Raw genomic sequence first — 15,999 nt, 5'->3', positions numbered from 1 at the left:
CCAATCCGTATCACCGTCACCGTAACTGATTTTTTAAAAAGCTAAAAGTATAAGGTGGGAGCTGGAAGCAGGGCAGGCTCCTGTCTGTACACTTGGGGGGTTGGGTTTGCTGTCCTCAATTGCGGCAGGAGTTTGAGGGGGGCTTCAGGACGGGGGGGCCCGGGAGACAGAAATCTCTCTGGTCTTTGGATGGTCACTGTGCTGGCCCTTCCTTCCTTCTCTTCTGTCTTCCCGCCCTCCATGATGGAGGGCCCCTGGGAAAGAGAGAAGCAGGGGAGCTGGCCGACTGTTTGTTGTAGCCCCCAGCCACTCAGTGAGGATAGTGACCAACAGGCCACGGGGATGTCTCTGTGGGAGAGCCGCACCCACTCCCCAGCCCCCCCCAGGGCCCGGTCTGGGTCCCCACGCCTGGCAAACCTGCCTGAAAGGAAGACAAGGCTGGTGCGTAGATTTGACTCTGGGCAACTTCGGAGGAGGACAAGTGAACCCCCCAACATTGAACAGCCTTAAATGGGGTGCTCTCATTTGCTCGTACAATTTAAAATGAAGAATCCACAAAGTCTCCTGGCTTTAAAAAAAAAAAAAAAGCAGAGGGTTTTAGCCTGGTTTTAATTTTTTTTTTTTGGGGGGGACTGAGTTTCACCTTGTCACCCTCGGTAGAGTGACATGGTGTCACAGCTCACAGCAACCTCAAACTCTTAGGCTGAAGCGATTCTCTTGCTTTAGCCTCCTGGGTAGCTGGGCTACAGGCACCTGCCACAATGCCCAGCTTTTTCTTTTTGGCCGGGGCCAGGTTTGAACCCGCCACCTCCAGTATATGGGGCTGGCGCCCTACTCCTCTGAGCCACAGGCGCCACCCAATGCCCAGCTATTTTTAGAGATGGGGTCTCGCTCTGACTCAGGCTGGTCTCGAACTTGTGAGCTTAGGCAATCCACCCGCCTTAGCCTCCCAGAGTGCTGGGATCACAGGCGTGAGCCACCATGCCCAGCCTCCTTTTAATTTTAAAGTGATGATGAAGGAAACCAGCAGCCATCTGGAAGCGGCATCTAGCCTCTTAACCGTCCTGAGATGAAGGCCAGGGCCAGGCAGAGAGAGATGGCTGGGGGCGACCTGGCAGAGGCCACTGCAGCTGGGCTGGCTGTGGTTCCCCCTGGGACCCACTGGAGCTGAGGTGCCAGAAGGGGCTCATGTTGGGTTCTAATCTGGTGCAGGCCAGGGCAGCACGGTCACTAAGGCAACCAGCATGGTCTTCCCCTAAGAGGCTAAAGTGGGCTTCAAAGTGGGGGCCTCTAGCCCTAGGTCTCAGTGGGGGTGTTTTCTCTTGTAAGAATGGACTGGACCATTTGGGAAGCAAAGCGTCATCAGAGCCCATACCCTGGAGGCAGAGATGGGGGCTCCCCCAGGCATAGGCCACATGTTATAAATCCCTCCTGGTGGCCCTTCCGTCCTTGGGTCCACATTAAGCACAGTGTGGGATCTGGCGGCGGTGGTGGCAGACAGCTTGGTTCACATTCTGGCTTCATGTGCAGTTGGGTCCATTCTAGCTCCAGGGTCACCGTGGGGCCAGTGAGCTGTGCCAGGAGGCCCTCAGCACAGTGCCCTGCACACACTCAGAATCTTCTGCAAGGAGCCCCTAAAGCCCCCAGTGTCCACTCTACAACATCTCAGACACATGGGCTGACAGTTTCCCCATGGGCAGGTCCAGGAATGGAGCCCCCACTCTGCTCCCAGCAGCCCCAGGGAGGGGAAGGAGACCAGGAGGTGACCCAGGGTCTTGGGTCGTGGGGGCTAGAGTTTGCTGCCACCTTGCAAGGAACGAGGCTCTGGGCCTGCCCTCCTGTTTCCCGCTGCCTCACTCTGGTCTCGTCTCTCTCCGGCAGCAACATGGAATTCCCATCCCAGTCACGCCCAAGAACCCGTGGAGCATGGATGAGAATCTCATGCACATCAGGTGAGATGTGGGTCCCCGCCGCCCACCGGCAGGCCAGGGTTGTGAGCTCCTGTCTGTGCCTGGGTCAGGCCAGGATGTGGCAGTGGCAACCCCACAGCTGGGGCCCTGCCCTCGTAGAGCCAAGAGGCCTCGGGGAGGATAGACGTCAAACCACCCGGCTCATGTGTGCCCTCTTCACACTTCTGCTCAATGTTGTGAGGGAGATAGATCATGATACCTGGGCTCATCCCAGGTATCAGGGAGGGCTTCTTGGAAGAGGCAGCATTTGAGGTTGAAACCTCAAGGATATCCTTAGATTAGGGCTATCAGCTAAAAAAACAAAAACAAACCCTCAAGGATGAAGACGCCCCACCAGGGCACAGGGAAGAGTGTTTAAGGCAGAGGGAACAGCATGTGGGAAAATGCTGGAGAGCCAAGCCCCCCAATGTGTGGATCCCCAGTGATGGCCCCAGAAGTCTATAAGGAGGGTCCTGGCCCTTTCTTACAACCTGCAGCTCCCACAGGCAACTGTGGTGGGCCCAGGATGTGCCAGGCAGGGTTGGCAACCGTTTCTTTGGCAGAGAGCAAAAGGCCAACCAGACTTGTTGACACAATGGTATATGTGTGTTTGGGGTCGGATGAGCTGTGTCTCCCCCCAACTGATCCCCGTCTTCCCTCTCCCCTCCACAGCTATGAGGCTGGGATCCTGGAGAACCCCAAGGTAATCCCCACTTCCTCTGAGCCAGGCGTCTTTGGTGGTAGCTGCTCCATGCCGATGCTGTCTGATGTATTTGTAGCCTAATTTGAAATTTCACGGGGGGCCGGGCATGGGGCCGAGGCCGAGCCCTGCCTGTGTTCCCCGGGACCCCCAGCCCCACTCTGCCCGCCCTCTCCCTTCCCTGGTGCTCTTTCTCTAACTGCCGCTGGGATGAACAGGGGAGGGAAGTATTTCAGGACAACAGAGAGCGCGAGTGTGACCGAGACAATAAAGAAGTAATTAGGCAGATGAGACACACACAGGAGGCCCAGCCTGTGCCCACCAGCTCTCAGGCCGCTGCTGCCGCACTTGCAAGGGGCTGCAGATTAGAGGTTCAGGACCTGTTTGTCTGGGTCTGAGTTCCATGCCCACTGCCAGCCACCCTGTGCCCCTGTCCCTAGCCTCCCCCGCTGGCCATGTGGGCCCTCAGCCCTGTTTGAAGTTTAGGGTTTCTCTCTCAGGAGGGGGGTTCTTTGTGTTCACCCCTGCCCACCATGGGAGATGGAGCGGGAGGCCCAAATCTATTATGGGAAGAGAAAAATCTCTTTGTCCCTGAGGGAATGTGTCTCCATTGCCTGTCCCAGCCCCACACCCGGGGTGGCCTATTTGGAGGTAGGGTGGGCTGCTTATTTGTTTGGGGGGTGTCCTCAGCAGCTGAGCCTGGGGGACCCAAGAAGACAAGCAGGGAGGGGGCGCCTGGGTGGTTTGGGTGAGACTGGGGAGTGCTGGAGTCCAGCTCTCCCACCTCCAGGGGACTCTGACTTTCACTCTGCCCCTCGGACAGTGTTACCAAACACCTTTTCTGAGGACCAGGCACGGGGTTGGCATTTTTTTGCCTTAACTTCCTAGGATGCTGACTGAGCACCCTGACTTTATGGGTGAGGAAACTGAGGCCCAGAGCAGCGACTCTCCCCGGGGCACCAGCCGCTCAACAAGGGAGTGGGCTGGTGCCCTCTGACCCCTGTCAGTGGCTCCCCCCTGTCAGGGGCCCACAGCCCCCTCTTGCCGTTCTCCCTGCTTGGTCCGAGCTTGTCACTCCGGAGCTGGCACCCTTGCCCCCTGGGGGCTGATGGCCCTGCCAGGGCTGCCGCCTGCTGGCCACAGGTTTTTCCAGTTCATGCTCTGTTGACCCCATGACACTCAGGCCAGCCACCCCTAATTAGCAAGTCAGTCACCACCAAGGGGGGCGCGGGAAGCTAAGCCTGCCCCATGGCTTCCAGGCAGGGTGTCCTCCCAGGCCCACCGGGCCCCAAGCACAGAATCTGCTCCCCACTCCTCTCCAGCCAGCCTCCCACAGAGGAGGCCTTGAGAATGGAAAGGAACCTTCGAGAGAGACTCTGAGCACCTCGAGACTGGGAAGCAGAGCTGAGGCCAGAGCGGGAAACCACCCCTTGGACAGTGCTGGAGGGGGCCTCGAGGCTTGGTGTGGGTGACTGAGCTACGTGCACAGGTCTGCCCCTCAGCCTCTTGCCTAGCAAGGGCAGTGGAGGATAAGTACGTGCTAAGGTATCTTTTTTAAGGATTCTGCCACCCACTTGAGTCCCAGGAAATCTGAGTCTAAATCCCAACTCTGCTTCTTATTGCTGGGCAGCCTTGGGCACGTTACCCAACCTCTCTGAGACTCTGATTTGTCTTGCATAATGTGGGAAACTGAAACATGTCCCTTCTGGGATATCTACAGCCCTTGGTCTCAGCACAAGGTCTCTATCATGGAGATAGGGTCCTGCCCTCCGTGCCCAGGCCAGCTTTGGAGAGGAAGGGGCCAAGGTCTTGCTCAGGGACCCTTCTCATCGAGCAGGAAAGGCTGGGCTGGGCTGGAGTCAGGGGAAACATAATTCCTGAGAGGCCTGGGGCAAGGGCAGGGTCCAGCCACTTGGGAAAGGGGTCTGTACCAGCCTCTAGAGCTTTGTGCAGAGGTAAGGGCTAGATGCCAAGACCCACCCTTGTGTGTCTGGATCTGGGTGCCTGAGCCCCTCGGGAGGAGCTCCGGGAGATGGAGCTTAAAGGAGCCTGGGCCCCTCCCCCGCTCCAAAAAAAAGCCCAGAGAGCTGCGGAAGGGCGGGTTTGAAGGCAGATGGCTGAGCCATTTTCTGCCTCCATGAGGGCTGATTGAAGGGCAATGAGGCAGCTAATGTGAAGAAAGATAGAAATTTACTTGCTTTAACTTCATACGGCCCACAGTGAAAGAGTTCATTCAGTCGCCGGCCCGCCATACCTGATGGATGAATAAACCATTTGCAGCATCGATCATGCCTCTACATCATGGTTCAGCTCATGGGCCATTTGCTTCCAATCTCTCCTTCTCGGGCCCTGTTTCATGCTTTCTTTTGCCCTCTCCCCCTACCCCCCACCCCCCTCTCTTTTTCTTCACTCTCTTCCACCCCCCTCAAATGACATTGGAAGTGAGCCCTCCTGCTGGGATGGATAAATAGATGGCATTGATACTCAACAACAAACTATTTGTCATTTGAACTGGGCTTTTAGGAGGGAGAGTAAAAAGAAGGCAGGCGTCTGAGCTACCTCAGAATGCAAAGCAAATGTCATTTTATTTCTATTTAGTTATTTTATTTAATCGGTGCTGTCAGGTGCCCTCCCGGCAGCTGCTCTGACTTCCACCGCATGGTCCCCATCCTCCTGCAAATGTTGTCATCCTCTAGTTCTGTCTGGGGCAGGAGAGAAAGTGACAAGCTCCCTGTCGCAAACAGTCAGGCCCAGCACAGGTGGAGGTGGTAAAGAGGTGTGGAGTTAATTGTGGGGTTGAGGGTGTTCCTGGCATGTGGGGGTGGGGGTGCTGTGGTGTTGTGCTGGTCACGCAGAGGTCAAGTCCTGTTCATTTTACCTTTTGGCTGAGGATGGGTCTTTGGCCCTATCTGTGCCCGTGGAACGCATGTCCCATGGGTAATTCTGGCTCTCTCTCGCCAGTGTCTCCGGCTAGTGACCTCACACTGTTTCTCAGCCCAGGGTAGTATAGTGGCTGGGAGACAGTGTGGGATTAGGGAGAGAGTAATCCCCTGGGCTGGCTTCCCAAGTATAGTTTGGAGAAGCCACCTCTCAGCCTTGGTTTCCTCTCTGGTTGCTGGAGTTGATCTATTGGGCTGGAGTCATTAAGACTCCTACCTCCTTGGGACTGTCTTTAAGATCAGTTCTGACAGGAGCAGGGGCTCTTGCCTGTAATCCCAGGGACGTAGGAGGTGGAGGCAAGATGATTGCTTGAGCCCAGAAGTTCAAGACCAGCCTGGGTAGCCTAGCAAGACCCCACCTGTCCAAAAGATTAAAAAAATTAGCTTGGTGTGGTGATATGCAACTATAGCCCCAGCTACTTAAGAGACCAAGGTGAGAGGATCTCTTGAGTCCAGGAATTCAAGGTTGCAGTGAGCTATGCTCTCACCACTGCCTCCCTAGCCTAGGCAACAGAGCAAGACCCTCTCTCAAAAGAAAAAAGATCAGTTCTAGGTTCTTGTTCTTACCCCACAAACAGAAACTGATGCAGGGATGCCACTTTGCAGGTGGGTGGGAGAAGCCATCACAGGCCCTGTCTGAACTCAGAAATAGAGCTAGAGAGATCAGTTTGCCCAGGACTAAGGTTTCTGAGGACAGGAGACGTTCAGTGCTAAACCCAGGAGAGTGATCCAAGGCACTTTTGGCCCTGAGTGGAGGGGCTTTTTCTAAGGGTGGGCTTTTCTCAGTGGATCACCAAGGGTCTTGTCCAGCTGTTCTCTCCACCCACCAAGCACACTGCAGTTTGCGCCAGGCTTTCCCTGGCATGTTCTTGTGTGAATTATAAGATAGTCAGAGGCAGGCAGCATTTTCCCCATTCTATAGATGAGAAAGCTGAGGCTCAAGAAGGTGAAGTGGCTTACCCAAGGCCCCACAGTACTTGACGAGGGCCTCCCAGGGCCCCAGTTCTGTGCCAGGTGCCCACACAGAACTCTATTGCCTCCATGGTCCCTCCCGATCGGCCTCGATGTCCTCATCTGTACGTGGGGTAACAGCACTTGACCTTCTTGCCAAACAGGACTGCCGAGACCACAAAAGAAACTGCAGATGGAAAGTGGCATGTGAATGTTTGCAGGGTTTTGAAAGCAAAGATTTAAGGGACTGTCAGCAGGTGGACAAGAGCAGCTGGGCACAGGCTGCCCACAGGAGGGACTTGAGCCATCAGGCCTCAGGAGCCCCATCCCCACAGTGGCAAATGTCCAAGCCACAGACTGGGAGAGCTGGGGCCTCCAAAGGCAGGAGAGAATTTTGAGAGTTCCAGGCAGCAAGCTGCCCCTCCACCACCACATCAACATGCCCGTGGAAAAATATACATAAAGGTTGATGTGTTTTCAAATGGGTTTTTGCTTTGCTCTTCTCTTTTCTCCCTGTGAGTATTAACCTCAGGGACCCCGGGGACGGCTACATTCGCTGGAGCACCTGCTGGGGTCACGCGCAGTCATTAGCTTTGCGGTCAGTGCAGAATAAACCCTAATTCCCGGTGCCGACAGAGTGCATGCCCACTCCCAGGAAGCCCTCGGAACCGCCTCGCTCCTCCAAAGTCACACTTTTTCCTGCCTGACTTGTTCTCTCCTGCTATTCTGCCTCCAGCTGTGGGGGCGTCGAAGAAAAAAATGAGATCAAGTTGAGGGGAAAAATTGTCTGATTTCTTGAGCCCTTTGTTTCCTGGGCCCCTGGCAAGCTGGGCTGCCTCTGGGCTGGGGGCTGGGGGCCTGCTGGACCATACCAGCTGGTGGGGATGTGCCAGTAGCCCCCAGTTCTGGAGCGAGGAGAGGGGTGCAGGGTGGCCAGGGGCTGACAGGTCTTGGCCTGGCTCTGGGCACCCATCCTCCAACTTCTTTCTTTTGTCAGAACCAAGCTCCTCCAGGTCTCTACACAAAGACCCAGGACCCAGCCAAAGCACCCAACAGCCCTGACATCCTTGAGATTGAGTTCAAAAAAGGTACGTGCCCACCCATTGGGACTGCAAGGGGGTCAACTCTTGGGGCCCTGGCTCCTTTCCCCTCCCTACCTGGGAGCTGGGCCATCTGTACCCCAGAGTTGAGGCAAGGGCTTCCCAGGTTCCCAACAGCTCCCTTCTCTGGGCACTGAGACATGGGAGCCTCCACGCATGAGACTCTCCACCCCCGCCCCCGCCCTGCCCTAGCTGCCCCTCACATGAGGTCACAGGTACCAGGTCTACAGTGAGGGGATTCTAGTCCCTGGGGAAGTACTCGGCTTTCCAGGGCCTCAATTTCCTTATCTGTAAATAATAAAGAGATAAGGGGGCCTGCTGCATCCCTGGTACAGAATGAGGGCTGCGTCTGGCACAAGGCTCTGCCACCAAATGCCCTTGGCAAGTTGCAAATCTTAGAGAGCTCTGACCCCAAATCAAAAGCCCTAGCTAGTCCTAAATTAGCTGCTCAGAGCCTCATCCCCCATTCCAGGTTCAAAGCTGTGGCCTCTTGCTCCCCTCAGCAGTGGGGGGTGTCCTGATCACCCCCATCCCTGCTGCTATCAGCAGTGTTTGCTGGGCTGGCCTTTGTGCCCCGATGCCTGAGCTTTATAGGGGGACATCTCTGGAGGAAGGAAGGAAGGCCAAAGGCAAGGCGTTGATAAGGCCTAGAGTGAGCGCTCAAGGTCTCCAAGGAGAGGACCTTTTCAGGAGGCTGCAGTGATCAGGGCGGCTTCCTGGAGGAGGTGGTGTTGGGTAGGTGGCAGGATGACATCCCAAGCCCAGGCAGGGAGGTTGGCCCACCTGTCAGCAAAGGGACTGCCCACGCTGGAGCAGGGAACAGAGGGAGAGAGTCTCCAAGGAGAGGCCTGGCTTGGCTCTGAGAGTCAGTCTTTCCCTGAGACACTGCAGAGGCTCCAACTCCCCTCTCCCTCTTACTGGTATGGCCTTGACAACGACCTTTATCCCTCTGGGCTTCAGGAGCACTTGCCTAAAAATGGGCCACAGAAACGTTGCTCACAGGTGCCCAGCATGGTGTGTAGCCACTGGGGGCCAACAAGGCCTTGGTGAGGTCCCCAAAGGCAGCTGGTGCCCCCGGCCGGGTTTGCAGTCATGGAGCCCTCAGGAGCCCAGCAGGGACTGTGAGGGTGGCAGGGGGCTGCAAGTGGAGGAGGGTCCCAGGCACAGGGCTCTGGCAGCCCTTCCTGGAGGAGTGGGGCAGCCCCACAGGCTGAGCTGGAGAAGAAACATGACCCATTGTAATGATTTGGGGACTGTCTGGAAGGGAAAAAAAGACGGGAGGAACCCTCCCCTGGACTAGTCCCCATTCACTCTCTAGTTAATTTATTTGAAGTTTTAATCTAATTATTAACTATTTTAAAGGCTAAGAGGCTTTCTCTGGCAGCAGCACCAACAATGTCTCCTCTTCTCCCGGGCAGGCCCCATCCACGGCCCCAGCGAAGGCCCATAATAGGGCAGAGGGGGAGAGGTGGGGAGAGGGAGGAGGCAGGGGGGTGACGAGAGGGGCTTAAGGTTCATTACTGGGCAGACTTACATTTAATAGCAATTTACAACCAAGTTATAAAACCCCTGGAAATGGGGGTTAAGAATGGCGAGGCTGACAGCGCCTTGAGCGAAGCCCCTCCAGGCGGGCCTGGCTAATAAAGACTCGAAAGCCGCTATTGAGGCCTGATTGGCACCCGGTGGCTCGCCCCATGGTAATGAGCCGGGCAGATGGGTGGGGGATTAGCCGCCAACTTTGAACAGCTTTTCTTTGTCACTGTTTCAGCTCTCTCGTTAGCTCCTGATACATTTATTGCTCATTTCACACCGCTCGAGAAAGTGCCCCTTGCTATTCAAAGTCAACCCCAAACCCACCCACCGGCCCCACCACCACCATCCCTCTCTGGACTTGGCCCTTCCCTAGCTGAGCTCCCCGCCTCCCTTCTGCCTCCTGCCACCCCAGACCCGACTCCAGGACTCAGGGCCGCCAACAACACCTCGCCTGCCAGAGCGGGCACCGTGTCACCCCGATCAATCAGTGGGCTACGTGTGGGTCTGGGGTACAGGGTCGGGGCAAGGGGTCCGCCTGACAGCCGTGGCAGGGGGCTCTGTGTGTGAGTGTGTGTGTGTGCATGAGCTAACGGCACCTCGGCCAGGCAGCCCCCGGTAACTGGTGGGACAGAAGGTGCTCCCGGCATAAGACAATGGTGGAGCGTGAAATTCAATTAGTTCAGGGCCTGGTTCCAATTTCACAGCCCCTAAATGCAAAAGGGGCAAAGAGAAAGGGAGGGTGGGGAGAGCGTTTTTATTGCATTTTCCCTTTCATTCTGGGGGGCTTTCTCGCCCCTTCTTTCCCCCCAGCAGGCCTCAACCTGCACAGGGCTTTTGAAGGAGTCATTTGGAGTCCATATCTGTCACATCCATTTAAGGCGTTGCGGGTGGAGGGAGAGGGCGGGGTGGTGGGTGCAGTCTTCTCTCTGAGCCCTGCCTGGAGGCCCACTGCCCTCTCCTCCTGCCCTAGGGGTCCCTGTGAAGGTGACCAACATCAAGGATGGTACCACCCACCAGACCTCCTTGGAACTCTTCATGTACCTGAATGAAGTCGCGTGAGTGCCACAGCCCTGCATGGCCCCCTGGGCGCCTTTGTGGGCAAGGACTGGCCTGGACCAGTTTGGCTACTCATCACAGTTATGATTTGAGGGCGGGGGGGCTGGAATGTGTCCTAGCCCCTTGAGCATAGAGTCTCCTGGACCAAGGGGGCTGATTTGGCAGGAGAGTTCCTGTGGCCCTCATTGAAATCTCTCAGCCTTAGAAAGCAGCCTTGGCCTATCGTCCCTCAGCTGCACAGAGACCAGGATAGAAAGACAGGTGAGCAGTGGATAGCACTGGTGCTAGGCAAGGCCCCAGGACAGAGGTAACAGAAGGAGCCAATTGAACTCACTTAGTGACCTGGACAATCCCCTCTGTCCTTGCACCTTGGTTTCCCCACCCATAGAATGGGCACTTGAACCAGGCAACTGGCTCAGATGTCCTCTGAGACTTGGATCCTGAGGTGGAGCCTAAGCCCCCCATGTGTGGCTCACACTGTGGCAGCCTGCATCCAGGAGCCCAGCTGGGTGGGTGACAGAAGACCCATTCTTCCCACAGGGGCAAGCACGGCGTGGGCCGAATTGACATCGTGGAGAACCGCTTCATTGGGATGAAGTCCCGAGGTGAGTGCCCAGCACCACACCCAGAGACCCCTGAGTCTCCCAGCCCATTCAGGTGTTGCCAGACCCATGCTGCCCTGGTGACCTTGAGCAACTCCTTTCACCCCACCAGACCGCAGTCTTCCTCCTTGAAGTCGGGATATGGGCCCTTTGCCACTGACTTCCAAGGGTATTATGAGAGGAGCTGTCTCAAGAGCTGGGGGACAGGGCCAGAGCCAGGCCCGAGGTCAGGCCCTCTTATGTCCCAGGAGGGTGGGCCGTTTGGAGGCAGAACCTGCAGGGCTGATTTTGTGGTCATTAAGGATGCCTGGGGAACCCCTGCCAGGCAGGGCTAGCATCTTGCCAGGGGTGGGCGCTGTGGGCTGCAGCGGCACTGTCTCTCCCTCTGTCTGGTGCAGCATGAAGGCCCTTTTTCTTGGGACAGGAAGGGCTATCCTTCTAGGCTGCCCAGCCCCGTAGCAGCCTCTGGCTGGGCCAGAGGGCAGGGGAGTTGGTCCCCAAGCAGGTGCCTCTGTCTTCCCATGGTCTTCTCTTAGTAACCAGAGCCCAAGGTTCCCTTTGTCAGTCACTCACCATTTAATCTCGACCACACCCCTCTCCAGGGCTCAGTTCTGCCCTCCTACAGCAAAGGGACCCAGGTCCCCAGGGTCTGCCCGCATGTGGTACGCAGTGCTGCATTCTTTTGGGAACCCTAAGAAGGAGAGGGCAAGGACCTGAATTCTTTTTTTTTTTTTTTTGTAGAGACAGAGTTTCACTTCATGGCCCTCGGTAGAGTGCCGTGGCCTCACACAGCTCACAGCAACCTCCAACTCCTGGGCTTAAGCGATTCTCTTGCCTCAGCCTCCCAAGCAACTGGGACTACAGGCGCCCGCCACAACGCCCGGCTATTTTTTGGTTGCAGTTTGGCCGGGGCTGGGTTTGAACCCGTCACCCTCGGTATATGGGGCCGGCGCCCTACCGACTGAGCCACAGGCGCCGCCCAGGACCTGAATTCTTAAATACTGGTGGTGGGGGCAGCTCCCCTATTTTGGCAGGTACACAGATTGCTTTTCTTAACGTCCATGTGAAAAGGTAACACAGCCAGATAAAACCAGGCCCAAGTAGAGTCACCACCCTTTGTCCTTCAGGACATTTTTTACTGTGATTCAAAAACCAAAAAGTGCTGATGGAAGCTACCAGCTGTTAGAAGAGGGCGGTTGCCGGGTGGGGGCAGGATGCCTGGGGTTCTTGTCCCAGCTTTGTCCTGCCTTGCCCGATGACTTTGGACTTGACATCTTTGGGCCTCAGTTTCCCCAAGTGAAATGTACTAAGTGTAGGGTGGGGGTTGGATCATTCTGGCTCTGGCCTGTTTGAATTTACCTCGGAGCTGTGAGAAGGAAGGGGGCTGTGGCTTTGCCTCTTTCCTGTGGTTTTTCCCTCCCTGCCACAGCTATTATCCCTGGGAAGCAACCTAATTGAAACTCTCTTGGGAAGGCCTTGTGGTGAACAATGTTACTAATTAGCGTCTCCCTTTCATCCTCTCTCACCTTTGTCTTTTACCTATATTAACATCTGATTAAATGTCCCTTTGTCTCAACCTGCCCTTGGGAGCCAGCACAATGCAAGTCCTCCAAGGCAGAGCTGGGAGAGACCTTGGGAAACCAGAGGCCAGACCTCACTTTACAGATGGGGAAACCAAGGCTGGGGGCAGGGGAGAGATTGCTCAAAGTCCCAGGTATGTCAGTGGCAGGACCAGGACTGATGCCCCCAACCCACAGAACCGTTGGGGGGTATGGTGTGACTAAGGGCTTGGACTCAGGAGTAGGACAGATCAGGTATGATGGCAGGAACCGGTCAGTATGGCTCAGGAGTATCCAGCCCTGCCCTGTTGTCATGCCTACCCTCTGCGGTGACAGACATCACTAATCAGTTGTAGCGCCATCCTGCTGGCTCCATTCTGCTGGCAGACATTGCCAATCAATCAAGATCGGCATGTGATGAAAATTGATTGCCTTCCCTTACTGGAAAGGTTGCTCTTGAAGTGGCATCCTGCGGGGTGGAGAGAGAGTCAGGCCAAAATGTATCGAAGGAGGGAATGAGTGATGAAAGCCTGGACTGTGCTGCTCTGGGAAGATGTCAGGGAGGAGGCAGTGGTAGAGGGGGCTTCCAGCAGCAGAACATGGGGTGGACAGGGAGCATTCTGGGGAGGGTGGTAGAGAAGGGTAGGAGGTGCCCCAGGTGGCCTGCTGGTGAGACCTGAGGCACCTTGAGGAGCTGGTGCTGAGGGTCCAGGCTTTGGTACCTGAGTCCTGATCTTGGCTCCATCACCACTGGGAGGGCAACTTAACCCTCAGCTTCCTCATCTGTGAAATGGGTTTCCCTGTGGATAAGATGCAGAGAGCTGCAGACCCACAGTAGGTGCCATGTCTGGATGGCAGATTCACTATCTTTTCCCCAAAACCAGGACCTCATCCCCAAAGAAGGTCAGGCCAGATAATCTGTTCCAGTGCACTTGGCTCCCTACCATTCACCAAGGAACAGCCCAGCCTGCGCCCTGCCCAGGTGTTGTGTGTGCACCTGGGGCGGGGGCTGTCCCTAAAAGTATAGAATTTAGTCTGAGCACTGCATAGTCTTTTGGGAAGAAAATCAGGATTCTGATTCCAAAAACTTTCTCTGTGACCTTAGGCAAGTTGCTTCCCCTCTCTGGCTCTCCACTTGTCAACCCTACACGAGTTCCTACTAGCCTGCTTTCTTGCTCGGGTTGGAGGTGCCAGGTGAGAGAAGAAAGTTGCTTGGAAATTTTAAGGCAGAGTCTTGTTTTTATTTCTCCACTCCAAATATTTTGCTGTGAGAAGCAAAGAGGGGTGACAGTAAATTAGGGCATTGTGGATTCCCTCATGACAAGGTTTTTATTAAGTGTATAGTCATGGAAGAAGCTGTTAATCGTCAATTATATTGAGGGCAGAACAGGAAGATGCTATTGTCTGTATCTCCGTGTACAAGGGGAAAATGTCATTTGTATTGATTTACAAAGCTCATAATTGAAAGTCATTATGGCTTGTTTGTTTTCTCAAGGGTGGGGCTGGGGGTAGGAAGTTGGACAGCACCGGTGCCCTGGGTCCATGGTGGCCTGGTCAGCAGTGTTAGGGGCCATGGGTCAGGGCCAGGGGCCAGGGAAGCTGCAGATGGAGTAGCTGTGGCTGTATTGTGGCTGTTCACCGTTGTCATTATCACATTATCTTTTTAACTCTGGAGGGGGGCTAATTAAGTGAAGTAAATGAAATCAGTGGGGAGGAGAAGGGGGGCAGAGCAGGCAGGAGGGAATGGGGAAGGGAAAGTGGCAGTGAATGTCCTTTGGCTCACCTTCCCTTCTCTTCTCTGGCCCCGACTTCTCCAGCCACCCTCCCCTCCCCTCCCCTCCCCTCCCCTCCTCTCCCCTCTCTTCCCAGCCCTGCCTGCCCCCTGGCTCCTCCCCTCACCTTCCTTTACTCCTCTCTCTGTGGACTCCCTGCTCTCCCCTTTCTCCTCCCTCCTCCAGAGTTTCTGTTTTCCCTCTACTTTCCCTTCTGCCCTTCCCTCTTTCTTCCACAACCCTTCATGCCTCTCTCATTCTGGCCCCCATCTCCCTTTCTCCTCACTTCTCCACTCTCTGGCCAAGAAGGGCTGCCACTCAATCACCCATCCTGCCACCCTCCTGTCTAGGCCTCCCAGAAGCTCTGCTTAGATGGAGAGTAGAGAGAGACCTGGGAAGCCAAGCGGGTGGCCAGCCCCAGAGGCCCACCCTGATTCCCAGGATGGGGCCTACCGGATGGCTTCAGTCCCACCCTGACGTGCCTCCCTATCACCATGGCAACCTCCTCCAGCCTTGGCCCTGGTACCTAAGAGGGGAGACTTTGGGCTCCAGCCGACCTCCCTTCTCCCAGCCTCTCCAAACCTTGTCATCTGGGTACTGCTTTCCCAAAGCACCAGGGGCTCTGGCCTGGGTGCCCTAACCCCCAGCTGAGTTGGCAGATCTCACTCAATTCTGGGCAATTGCTCAATCCAAGCTAACCTGGCAGCCTCAGGAATAGACAAGAAGGATTTAAGCTGCCGCAGCCACTTGCTCCCCATCTCTTCCTGCGAGGTCCACTCTGCCCCCACCCCCGGCCACCCCCAGCTCCTCACCCTTTTCCCCACCACCCCACAGTTCTTGGCAGTAATTACGGTGTGATTGAAGCTGCTCTGCAGAGAACTGCTGACACCTCTGTCTTTTTCCTGTAAACATGGAGAGATGAAAATAGACACTTGGAGCTGCTGTGAGTGTCACTTGGAAGATGTCTGTTGTCTCTTGCACAGCAACACGGAGGCTCAGCTGTCATTTCCTCCTTCTTTTTGCACAGTGGTTTGTATGCCGACTGTCAAAAGCCCCAAATCCATAGTCTTTTAGCATCAGGTTTCTGTCACTGATTTTTATTTTTAAGTCATTTTTTTCCCCAGAAGAAATACACAGAAATCATCTGTAGCTTCTACCCCTGCAGAGAGGAGAAGGAAGATCTTTAAAATGCACGCACACACACACACACACAACAGCAGCAACCTAAAAACAAGCTTTTTGTTCAGCCACAATTAACTTTAACACCTTCTAAGAAAAGGAGCAGGAATATTAATTGTGCTGGTGTGTTTTATGGCTGCAGCTTCTCTTGCCCACAGGCCCTCCTGAGGCCACCTGGGAAGGTTGACAGCCATGAAGCTGGTGCTGATGGCTCGGGAGGAGGAGGGTCCTGCCCGCCCTCTGCCCCACTGGGCACTCTCTGCTTTCCATGGTACTGGCCCCACTTACTGGAGGCACCTGTGACGGGCCAGTAGCTGGGGAACCTTGGGCAGGTCACAGTTCCTCCTTGAGTCCTGAACCCTACCTGTGTTCTCTCTCTGGACTGCTGGAAGGTGATCTACAATGACCTATGTGGCCTACCGTATTCTAGAGACAACGGTCAGCATGCAGGGCACACCAGGATGACAGTGTGTGTCATACTTACCTTTGAGGTAGTTCTCAGAGACAGTCAGAAGGTTAAGAGCAGCAGAAACCTCCAACCTTCTTGTGTTCCAGACAGGCTTCCTAGGGCTTAGTGTGGGAGCTGAGATGGGCCAAGGTCACACAGCAAAGCCAAAGCCATTAATTGTGGGTCTTCTAGTTCCTAGTCCCAGCCCTCC

At 55.4% G+C, this 15,999-nt stretch overlaps 1 protein-coding gene across 1 annotated transcript in view; it reads left to right on the top strand.

The window, feature by feature from the left end:
- ASS1 (argininosuccinate synthase 1) overlaps window positions 1-15,999 on the top strand; it is a 49,827-nt gene that overhangs the window by 20,422 nt on the left and 13,406 nt on the right. Inside the window, exons 8-12 of the mRNA XM_053559714.1 lie at window positions 1,882-1,952; window positions 2,622-2,652; window positions 7,537-7,627; window positions 10,143-10,227; window positions 10,769-10,833. Of these exons, the coding sequence (XP_053415689.1) occupies window positions 1,882-1,952; window positions 2,622-2,652; window positions 7,537-7,627; window positions 10,143-10,227; window positions 10,769-10,833 (343 nt within the window). The remainder of the gene's footprint in view (window positions 1-1,881; window positions 1,953-2,621; window positions 2,653-7,536; window positions 7,628-10,142; window positions 10,228-10,768; window positions 10,834-15,999) is intronic.

Source organism: Nycticebus coucang, chromosome 2 (assembly GCF_027406575.1).
Source record: "Nycticebus coucang isolate mNycCou1 chromosome 2, mNycCou1.pri, whole genome shotgun sequence".
NCBI lineage: Eukaryota > Metazoa > Chordata > Mammalia > Primates > Lorisidae > Nycticebus > Nycticebus coucang.
Note: the sequence above shows the minus strand (reverse complement) of the source record. Positions and strands in the feature narration are given on the sequence as shown.